Genomic DNA, 12,298 nt, shown 5'->3' on the forward strand with positions numbered 1-12,298 from the left:
GTCCCATTGGTCCTAACCCTTTCTCTCTATCCCTGTTTCATTTGTCCTAAACCTTTATCTTTTTCTATGTCCCATTGGTCCTAACCCTTTCTCTCATCCCCTCTCCCCTCACTAACCTCTCTGTCTCCCTATTCCTGCTCACGCCTTCCACTCCATTGCTTCCCCCCATCTCCGCAAACCTCCAACCTCACATCCCTAATCTCTTTGTCACCTCTGTCTGTCTTTACCCTCATCCATTTCTGCCCTCTCTCCTCTCACTGCACCTGATCTCCATCTTGGACGTTCCAGTGGGGCAGCAGATAGCCTAGAGGTTAGAGGAGTGCTTCATCAGTTGGAAGACTGTGGGTTTGAATCCTATTTCTGTTCTCTCCTCCTCCTCCAGATGACCCAGGAGCAGTACATCCTGGCGGCCCAGCCCAACACCCTGAGCCAGCGGGTACACCAAGGTGCCCAGGCCTACCCGGTGGGTATCTACGGCTGGAGGAAGCGCTGCCTCTACTTCTTCATCCTCCTGCTCCTGGTCACCATGATCGTCAACCTGGCGCTCACCATCTGGATCCTCAAGGTCATGAACTTCACCGTGGTGAGTTACCCATAGTGCCCCCTGGAGGTCTGGAGGGGAAGTGTGACTGTGTGCTGAGAGGTAGCTTGTTGTAAGGCTGGTGGTTTGACCCGCGCAATGGTATACAAGTGTTGAAAAGTTCACCATCTGGTTCTTGAAGGTCATAAACTTCACCACGGTGAGGTGACCATAGTGCCCCTAGAGGGCTAGAGGGGAAATGCATGTGAATGTGTACCCATGCTGGTTGTTTGGGATCTTGTCAAGGCTATGTCATGTTTATGTCAGGTTTATGTCACGTTTATGTCATGTAAACCTCCATGTGTTAACATACAAGATATCTAAGAGTGCTTTCAGAAGAGCATTGGGAAATGCTCAGTTTGCTCAACATTAGGCCTCGATTGTAGCCTAAGTGTTAATGCAGGTTTCTGCTCCAACCTAAATCATGCTGAGCAGATAGAGTATCTTCACTGAGTAAGGATGTTGCTAGGGAACTATATCATGTCCTCATGGAGACGTGACGAGGCTTGCGGAGGAAGGGTTTTCTCACTTGATAGATGGGTCAATTGAAAAACATTCAGTGATCAGGCGGAAGGGGAACCCAATGGTTCATTAGTGGCTAAACATGACTGTAGATGAGTCTTAACGGGACAAAAAGCCAGATCAAATCACATGTTCATGTGAATATGTTAATGGCTTTAGATAGACCATTCGTCGTGGCTCAAGGCACAGGTAAACAGCCTTCTCTTACTCTGACAGAAACCCAGCTGTGAAAGTGGCCGGCGTGTGAAATGGAGCCTATGGAAATTCCGCCTGGATGGGGAGAGAGCGGGGGCTACCGAAATTGAGGGCGGCGCCCAAAATGGCACCCTATTTGTGTATTATTTTTGCCCAGAACTCTATGGTAAACGTAATGCACTATATCGGACAAGGATGCTATTTGTGTATTATTTTTGCCCAGAACTCTATGGTAAACGTAATGCACTATATAGGAAAAGGATGCTATTTGAGATACAACATTACCATGAATATTTCCATCCAATGCTCTAACAGATAAACAAACATGTCAAAAGTTGCGGATCTGTTTACTTGTTTTTCATCTATTTGTCTTTTCAACTCAATTTGGCGCTGGGCGGTCAGGGGGGCGGCCTAGTCTGTAATATACCCAGCATGCCCCGGGGCCCCTGGGACCGCCCATAATAATATATATGCAAATCAGTTTGGATGCGGTGACCCCGCCTGCCAATTGCTGATTTTCTACCCCGTCTGTTTTCATAATGGCTTCCTGCAATCAAATCTGCCCGCGACTTAAAAAATAAGCTAAAATACGCCGGAAGGGGTTTAGTTTCTACCAAATAAAAGGGCGAGAGTGAGTGTGTTTGTGTGAGCGTGAGTGAGAGAGAGTGAGAGAGAGTGAGAGAGATAGAGAGAGGTGCGGGTTTTTCACGAGGCCCCCAGCCATTCCCCTAGGCCGCCGGCATTCCTGGTCCCAAATCAAATTCTGCAGATGCATTTTCCGAGGTGTTATTCCCACTATGGCTCCCAATATCCTCCAGATATCAGTGAAATCCCTCAAAGTGCTAAATGTCAACGTGTCTCCCCTGTTCACAGAGACAGAGAGAGAGCGACAGAGAGAGAGAGCGACAGAGAGAGAGAGCGAGAGAGAACGACAGAGAGAGAGAGAGCGACAGAGAGATAGAGCAACAGAGAGAGAGAGCGACAGAGAGAGACACAGAGAGAGAGCGACAGAGAGAGACACAGAGAGAGAGCGACAGAGAGAGACACAGAGAGAGAGAGCGATAGAGAGAGCGATAGAGAGAGAGCGATAGAGAGAGAGCGACAGAGATAGAGAGACAGAGACACAGAGAGAGAGAGCGACAGAGAGAGACACAGAGAGAGCTCGACAGAGAGAGATAGCGACAGAGAGAGAGAGAGAGAGACAGAGAGACAGAGAGAGAGAGCGACAGAGAGAGAGAGCGACAGAGAGAGAGCGACAGAGAGAGAGAGAGAGAGAGAGAGAGAGAGAGAGAGAGAGAGAGAGAGAGAGAGAGAGAGAGAGACAGAGAGAGAGAGAGCGACAGAGAGACAGAGAGAGAGAGCGACAGAGAGAGAGCGATAGAGAGAGAGCGACAGAGATAGAGAGACAGAGACACAGAGAGAGAGAGCGACAGAGAGAGACACAGAGAGAGCTCGACAGAGAGAGATAGCGAGAGAGAGAGAGAGACAGAGAGACAGAGAGAGAGAGCGACAGAGAGAGAGAGCGACAGAGAGAGAGAGCGACAGAGAGACAGAGAGAGAGAGAGAGAGAGAGAGAGAGAGAGAGAGAGAGAGAGAGAGAGAGAGAGAGAGACAGAGAGACAGAGAGAGAGAGCGACAGAGAGAGAGAGCGACAGAGAGAGAGAGCGACAGAGAGACAGAGAGACAGAGAGAGAGCGACAGAGAGAGAGAGAGCGACAGAGAGAGAGAGAGACAGAGAGAGACAGAGAGAGAGCTCGATAACCACATACCTAACACTATAGTACTGTTTTTAATTTCTTCTGCCTCACTCTCTCTTTCTCAATTAAATTAAAATAGCTTTTTAGGCATGACAAAACAATGTAGATATTGCCAAAGCATACTTTGGGAATGAAGTGATTAATTTACAATATTAACATAATGAATTCCCTCTGTCGTTCCCTCCCTCGCTCTTACTCTCCAGAGTCGCTCGCCCTCTCTCTCTCTTCCAGGTCTATTTTCCTGTACAAGTCACCTTTCCCCTTGTCTGTACATCTCCTCCTCCTCTCCTTAACTTTTCCTCTTCTGTCTTCGAACAAACAGATCAATAGGCGAGCAGCAGAAAACACATAAAAGACGGATCCCCCTCGGACAGATATAGGCTCACCTCTTCATTACCTGGGGAGGGGTGACTGACGTGACTGACAATGGTGCTCTGAAGCTGCAGCTTGCCACAGTGTTTTTGATATCAGTAGTCTTAGTGTTTGAAGCAGTAACCTGCCTGGATGACAGAATAACCAAGCATCTCTTTTGAACGGTACTATTGCTGCTGCTATTACTAATGCACTATTCCTCTAGCTATCCTTACATGCTATAGGGTGGCATCAATACACAGTCTTGCTCTATGTGAATCCCCAGTGAGCCATAATTTGACGTCGATCCAAGTAGATCAAAGCTGTTCAGACACGGTTTCTGTGTGGAATTCAGAACACTGTTTTGTGGCGATGGTGGATTTGGCCGCGCTGCACACTAAATACAGCAGGTGGATTTGGCCGCGCTACACACTAAATGCAGCGGGTGGATTTGGCCGCGCTGCACACTAAATACAGCAGGTAGATTTGGCCGCGCTGCACACTAAATACAGCAGGTGGATTTGGCCGCGCTGCACACTAAATACAGCAGGTGGATTTGGCCGCGCTGCACACTAAATACAGCAGGAGGATTTGGCCGCGCTGCACACTAAATACAGCAGGAGGATTTGGCCGCGCTGCACACTAAATACAGCAGGTGGATTTGGCCGCGCTGCACACTAAATACAGCAGGTGGATTTGGCCCCTCTGCACACTAAATGCAGCGGGTGGATTTGTGTCCCACTTGTTGTTGATTCTTCACAAAAAAATACAGTTTATATATTTATGTTTGAAGCCTGAAATGTGGCAAAAGGTCGCAAAGTTCAAGGGGGCCGAATACTTTCGCAAGGTACTGTATTCTTTCTATTGTGTTCTACACTATTCTACACGCAATCTGGTCATCGAAGTCGTAATCTGTAACTCAGAAACAATTTTATTATCAGATCAAATGAACTTAAAACAGCAATATGTGAATCTGACCAAAAGACGAGAGTATCAATGACATTAACTTCAACGCACCATGTCAGTGAAGACTCCATAGACTAGCACCATGTCAGTGAAGACTCCATAGACCTGCACCATGTCAGTGAAGACTCCATAGACTAGCACCATGTCAGTGAAGACTCCATAGACTAGCACCATGTCAGTGAAGACTCCATAGACCTGCACCATGTCAGTGAAGACTCCATAGACTAGCACCATGTCAGTGAAGACTCCATAGACCTGCACCATGTCAGTGAAGACTCCATAGACTAGCACCATGTCAGTGAAGACTCCATAGACCTGCACCATGTCAGTGAAGACTCCATAGACCTGCACCATGTCAGTGAAGACTCCATAGACTAGCACCATGTCAGTGAAGACTCCATAGACTAGCACCATGTCAGTGAAGACTCCATAGACTAGCACCATGTCAGTGAAGACTCCATAGACTAGCACCATGTCAGTGAAGACTCCATAGACTAGCACCATGTCAGTGAAGACTCCATAGACTAGCACCATGTCATTGAAGACTCCATAGACTAACACCATGTCAGTGAAGACTCCATAGACTAGCACCATGTCAGTGAAGACCCCATAGACTAGCACCATGTCAGTGAAGACTCCATAGACTAGCACCATTTCAGTGAAGGCTCCATAGACTAGCACCATGTCATTGAAGACTCCATAGACCAGCACCACGTCAGTGAAGACTCCATAAACTAGCACCAAGTAGTGAAGACTCCATAGACTAGCACCATGTCTGTGAAGACTCCATAGACTATCACCATGTCAGTGAAGACTCCATAGACTAACACCATGTCAGTGAAGACTCCATAGACTAGCACCATGTCAGTGAAGACTCCATAGACTAGCACCATGTCAGTGAAGACTCCATAGACTAGCATCATGTCAGTGAAAACTCCATAGACTAGCACCGTGTCAGTGAAGACTCCATAGACTAGCACCATGTCAGTGAAGACTCCATAGACTAACACCATGTCAGTGAAGACTCCATAGACTAGCACCATGTCAGTGAAGACTCCATAGACTAGCACCATGTCAGTGAAGACTCCATAGACCTGCACCATGTCAGTGAAGACTCCATAGACCTGCACCATGTCAGTGAAGACTCCATAGACTAGCACCATGTCAGTGAAGACTCCATAGACTAGCACCATGTCAGTGAAGACTCCATAGACTAGCACCATGTCAGTGAAGACTCCATAGACTAGCACCATGTCAGTGAAGACTCCATAGACTAGCACCATGTCAGTGAAGACTCCATAGACTAGCACCATGTCATTGAAGACTCCATAGACTAACACCATGTCAGTGAAGACTCCATAGACTAGCACCATGTCAGTGAAGACCCCATAGACTAGCACCATGTCAGTGAAGACTCCATAGACTAGCACCATTTCAGTGAAGGCTCCATAGACTAGCACCATGTCATTGAAGACTCCATAGACCAGCACCACGTCAGTGAAGACTCCATAAACTAGCACCAAGTAGTGAAGACTCCATAGACTAGCACCATGTCTGTGAAGACTCCATAGACTATCACCATGTCAGTGAAGACTCCATAGACTAACACCATGTCAGTGAAGACTCCATAGACTAGCACCATGTCAGTGAAGACTCCATAGACTAGCACCATGTCAGTGAAGACTCCATAGACTAGCATCATGTCAGTGAAAACTCCATAGACTAGCACCGTGTCAGTGAAGACTCCATAGACTAGCACCATGTCAGTGAAGACTCCATAGACTAACACCATGTCAGTGAAGACTCCATAGACTAGCACCATGTCAGTGAAGACTCCATAGACCTGCACCATGTCAGTGAAGACTCCATAGACCTGCACCATGTCAGTGAAGACTCCATAGACTAGCACCATGTCAGTGAAGACTCCATAGACTAGCACCATGTCAGTGAAGACTCCATAGACTAGCACCATGTCAGTGAAGACTCCATAGACTAGCACCATGTCAGTGAAGACTCCATAGACTAGCACCATGTCATTGAAGACTCCATAGACTAACACCATGTCAGTGAAGACTCCATAGACTAGCACCATGTCAGTGAAGACCCCATAGACTAGCACCATGTCAGTGAAGACTCCATAGACTAGCACCATTTCAGTGAAGGCTCCATAGACTAGCACCATGTCATTGAAGACTCCATAGACCAGCACCACGTCAGTGAAGACTCCATAAACTAGCACCAAGTAGTGAAGACTCCATAGACTAGCACCATGTCTGTGAAGACTCCATAGACTAGCACCATGTCAGTGAAGACTCCATAGACTAGCATCATGTCAGTGAAGACTCCATAGACTAGCATCATGTCAGTGAAGACTCCATAGACTAACAGCATGAGATTAATAATGAGATCTGAAGCTGGTTGCAGATGACGTGGTACAAATAAGTTAGAGTTCATCAAAGTGTTAATTGCCTATTTTAGGTACTTATTAGCGATATGATGAATAGGCTATGTGTTGTTATGATTGCTTCATGATTATTTATTGAGTTTGAATGTCGCCCGAAAGGCTATCAAAGGAAGATTTAAATTAAACACTTGACAAATGTTAAAAAGGATACAAAAAATATTGTTTTAATTTTTTTGTTTGAAGTGACAGCTTGGCTGTAAATGGGGAGGTCGGACTTCAATTTGGGGAATGCAAATCCTGCAGGTTCCTTTGGGGGTTTCACGCTAGGATTACATTTCCACTTGTTCCGCCGTTGGCATGGCAATGTTGTCACCAATCAATTGTCTTCATTTCCTAGTCGGGGGAAGGATGTGAGGTTACTTTCTAATGGTATGAGGATGAGGAGAAACAAAGATATCGGGGTCGTGCGTGGAATTACCCATTGGTTCTCCTGACATCCTGACCGGACTAGATTGGCTCTGAGTTGTTCCTGGTCATATCTCATTCCTGTTCATGGACTGTACTTTACAGCCACAACAGATGTTAACATCTAACCCCCAAAGCACACAAAATATTGTTACAGCTGATTGAGGAGGTGTAGCAGGGATCGGACCAAAGCACAGCGTGGTTATTATTCATGGTTCTTTAATAAAGAAACTACACATGAACAAACTAACAAAACAGCCCTATATTGTGCAGACGAACACAGAGACAGGAACAATCACCCACGAAATACCTAAAGAATATGGCTGTCTAAATATGGTTCCCAATCAGAGACAACGATAAACACCTGCCTCTGATTGAGAACCACTCCAGGCAACCATAGACTTTTCTAGACAACTATACTACACCACAATCCCATAACCTACAAAAACCCCTAGACAAAACACACCACATAAATACCCATGTCACACCCTGGCCTGACCAAAATAATAAAGACAACACAAAATACTGACAAATATATGGTATTTATTCCTTGTGTCACTATTTCTATGTTTTATTTTTGATTTTGTGGGAAAAGAACCCGTAAGTAAGCATTACACTGTTAGTCTACACCTGTTTTTTACGAAGAATGCGCCAAATAACATTTGATTTGAGTAGTCTCTTGAGACTGCGATGCCGCAGACCACTATCTCTGAGCATGGTCATCATTCCGTTGCACATCCTGTCTCAGCTAACCATCCGGTCTCAGCTAACCATCCGGTCTCAGCTAACCATCTGGTCTCAGCTAAACATCCTGTCTCAGCTAACCATCCTGTCTCAGCTAACCATCCGGTCACAGCTAACCATCCGGTCACAGCTAAACATCCTGTCTCAGCTAACCATCCTGTCTCAGCTAACCATCCGGTCACAGCTAACCATCCGGTCAAAGCTAACCATCCGGTCACAGCTAACCATCCTGTCTCAGCTAACCATCCGGTCTCAGCTAACCATCCTGTCCCAGCTAACCATCCGGTCACAGCTAACCATCCGGTCTCAGCTAACCATCCTGTCCCAGCTAACCATCCTGTCCCAGCTAACCATCCGGTCACAGCTAACCATCCGGTCTCAGCTAACCATCCTGTCTCAGCTAACCATCCGGTCACAGCTAACCATCCTGTCACAGCTAATCATCCGGTCACAGCTAACCATCCTGTCACAGCTAACCATCCTGTCTCAGCTAACCATCCTGTCTCAGCTAACCATCCTGTCTCAGCTAACCATCCTGTCTCAGCTAACCATCCTGTCACAGCTAACCATCCTGTCTCAGCTAACCATCCTGTCTCAGCTAACCATCCGGTCACAGCTAACCATCCTGTCTCAGCTAACCATCCGGTCACAGCTAACCATCCTGTCTCAGCTAACCATCCTGTCTCAGCTAACCATCCAGTGTCAGCTAACCATCCTGTCACAGCTAACCATCCAGTCACAGCTAACCATCCAGTGTCAGCTAACCATCCTGTCACAGCTAACCATCCGGTCTCAGCTAACCATCCAGTGTCAGCTAACCATCCTGTCACAGCTAACCATCCGGTCACAGCTAACCATCCTGTCACAGCTAACCATCCTGTCTCAGCTAACCATCCTGTCACAGCTAACCATCCTGTCTCAGCTAACCATCCTGTCTCAGCTAACCATCCGGTCACAGCTAACCATCCTGTCTCAGCTAACCATCCGGTCACAGCTAACCATCCTGTCTCAGCTAACCATCCTGTCTCAGCTAACCATCCAGTGTCAGCTAACCATCCTGTCACAGCTAACCATCCAGTCACAGCTAACCATCCAGTGTCAGCTAACCATCCTGTCACAGCTAACCATCCTGTCTCAGCTAACCATCCAGTGTCAGCTAACCATCCTGTCACAGCTAACCATCCGGTCACAGCTAACCATCCGGTCACAGCTAACCATACTGTCTCAGCTAACCATCTGGTCACAGCTAACCATCCTGTCTCAGCTAACCATCCTGTTTCAGCTAACCATCCAGTGTCAGCTAACCATCCTGTCACAGCTAACCATCCGGTCACAGCTAACTATCCTGTCTCAGCTAACAATCCGGTCACAGCTAACTATCCTGTCTCAGCTAACCATCCGGTCACAGCTAACCATCCTGTCTCAGCTAACCATCCGGTCACAGCTAACCATCCGGTCACAGCTAACCATCCTGTCTCAGCTAACCATCTGGTCACAGCTAACCATCCTGTCACAGCTAACCATCCTGTCACAGCTAACCATCCAGTCTCAGCTAACCATCCTGTCTCAGCTAACCATCCGGTCTCAGCTAACCAATATGGCCGCTGTTATTATTAGGGGTTTAGTATTATTGGTGCATCGTTGAGAGAGAGAGAGAGAGAGAGAGAGAGAGAGAGAGAGAGAGAGAGAGAGAGAGAGTTTGTCTGCAGTGTGTGGGAAGGCATTTATTATATAACAGTTTGGTATGAGTGAAATAATGTTGTGCGTTTGTACGCATGCCAATGTGTGTGTGTCCTGTACTATCCTATATCTCCCAGCTGTGCCCTGGGGCCAGAATATGCTGTACGGTGCTCTTCTACAAACCTGTGTGCTCAGCTCTAGTCATTACAAGAGGCTAGCACCTGAGCCCACTGCTACACACACACACACACACACACACACTGCTTATCCGCTGAACTCCATCACTGATCCCCCCTAGCCACGCCTGGGTCTTTGTTCTGACCTGAGGTAATGGAGGAGGCTCGGCTTGAAACACACACACACACACACATGTTCTCATGCTCACACCAATACCCCCTCAGGTAATTGAGGGCACACCATTAAATGCACACACGCACGCACGCACGCACGCACGCACGCACAGAGCAGAGGGAGGGTGGGTTAATGTTGGGGATCAATCAGGTCCAGAGTGCTGACGTGTCTGATCTTAATCAGAGCAGAGGGAGGTCTGCACAGAGAGAGATAATCTAACAGCCTCCCTCCCTCCTTCCTTCCATCCTACCACGCTCTGTCTGTCTGGACCCTACTGGCCATTCTTCACTTCCTGTACCCATCTCTCTCTCTCTCTCTCTCTCTCTCTCTCTCTCTCTCTCTCTCTCTCTCTCTCTCTCTCTCTCTCTCTCTCTCTCTCTCTCTCTCAATGAAATTCAAAGGGCTTTATTGGCATGGGAGACATATGTTTACATTGCCAAAGCAAGTGAAACTACCTCTCTCTCTCTCTCTCTCTCTCTCTATTTCTATTCATATATACACAGTGGGGAGAACAAGTATTTGATACACTGCCGATTTTGAAGGTTTTCCTACTTGTAAAGCAATTAGAGGTCTGTAATTTTTATCATAGGTACATTTCAACTGTGAGAGACAGAAAATCGCATTGTATGATTTTTAAGTAATTAATTTGCATTTTATTGCATGACATAAGTATTTGATACATCAGAAAAGCAGAACTTAATATTTGGTACAGAAACCTTTGTTTGCAATTACAGAGATCATACGTTTCCTGTTAAATTACAGACCTCTACATGCTTTGTAAGTAAGAAAATCTGCAAAGTTGGCAGTGTATCAAACACTTCTTCTCCCCACTATATATATATATATATATATATATATATATATATATATATATATATATATATATATATATATATTTAGACATTGTATATAATTTACCAGTTCCATTTCACGTCATGCTGTTCGTAGAAATAATTGATTATAATATACCAGTTCCTCGCCATTATTTATCCCCGGAAACTATAATGGGTTTGGCCGGGAAATAGAGGTTCCCGCTCTTAAACACTAGTGCGTGCGTGCGTGCTTGTGCGTGCGTGTGAGTGTGTGTCTGAGAGAAAGTGTGTGATTTATCTATACATTTTTTCTCTGCAGGAATGACGATGCTAGTGAGAGGGAGAAAGTAGCAGGAGATGATGAAGAAGGGAAAAAAGTCACATCCATTCAGCATTAAATCTTTCTCAGAAACAGATACGCTGTCGGCAAGCCTTTCGCGGAACGTACAGAGAAAGCAAGATGGCCCTTGACCTTTATTTGACCTTATATGTGAACCCCGCTGACCCCCACCGTGTGTAACAAAGCCTGTGGTCTGGACTTCACAGCAGAATGCTTTCTCATTTCCTTTCCGCTAAATGAGCTAAGATCTCTCAGCCCTCCTCCACTGAAGATCACAACCCCGTCTTTCTCTGTCTTTCTCTGCCTCTGTCTGCTATGGAGGGAGATAAAGGTTGTGGCCTGCTGCTCTCGCTACTCCAGTCCGTCTGTCTCTCTGTCTGCTATGGAGGGAGATAAAGGTTGTGACCCTGCTGCTCTCGCTACTCCAGTCCGTCTGTCTCTCTGTCTGCTATGGAGGGAGATAAAGGTTGTGACCCTGCTGCTCTCGCTACTCCAGTCCGTCTGTCTCTCTGTCTGCTATGGAGGGAGATAAAGGTTGTGACCCTGCTGCTCTCGCTACTCCAGTCCGTCTGTCTCTCTGTCTGCTATGGAGGGAGATACAGGTTGTGACCCTGCTGCTCTCGCTACTCCAGTCCGTCTGTCTCTCTGTCTGCTATGGAGGGAGATAAAGGTTGTGGCCTGCTGCTCTCGCTACTCCAGTCCGTCTGTCTCTCTGTCTGCTATGGAGGGAGATAAAGGTTATGACCCTGCTGCTCTCGCTACTCCAGTCCGTCTGTCTCTCTGTCTGCTATGGAGGGAGATAAAGGTTATGACCCTGCTGCTCTCGCTACTCCAGTCCGTCTGTCTCTCTGTCTGCTATGGAGGGAGATAAAGGTTGTGGCCTGCTGCTCTCGCTACTTCAGTCCGTCTGTCTCTCTGTCTGCTATGGAGGGAGATAAAGGTTGTGGCCTGCTGCTCTCGCTACTCCAGTCCGTCTGTCTCTCTGTCTGCTATGGAGGGAGATAAAGGTTGTGGCCTGCTGCTCTCGCTACTCCAGTCCGTCTGTCTCTCTGTCTGCTATGGAGGGAGATAAAGGTTGTGGCCTGCTGCTCTCGCTACTCCAGTCCGTCTGTCTCTCTGTCTGCTATGGAG

General features: G+C 46.9%; 1 protein-coding gene across 2 annotated transcripts in view; it reads left to right on the forward strand.

Moving 5' to 3' along the window:
- The first annotated feature begins 245 nt into the window (after window positions 1-245).
- LOC124020544 (zeta-sarcoglycan) overlaps window positions 246-12,298 on the forward strand; it is a 139,940-nt gene continuing 127,887 nt past the window's right edge. The window contains exon 1 of one of the 2 annotated variants that reach the window (XM_046335780.1): window positions 246-583. In XM_046335780.1, coding sequence (XP_046191736.1) covers window positions 383-583 — 201 coding nt within the window. In that variant the 5' untranslated portion in view covers window positions 246-382. The remainder of the gene's footprint in view (window positions 584-12,298) is intronic. The other variant, XM_046335779.1, reaches the window with a different exon arrangement.

Source organism: Oncorhynchus gorbuscha, unplaced genomic scaffold (genome assembly GCF_021184085.1).
Source record: "Oncorhynchus gorbuscha isolate QuinsamMale2020 ecotype Even-year unplaced genomic scaffold, OgorEven_v1.0 Un_scaffold_851, whole genome shotgun sequence".
Lineage (NCBI taxonomy): Eukaryota > Metazoa > Chordata > Actinopteri > Salmoniformes > Salmonidae > Oncorhynchus > Oncorhynchus gorbuscha.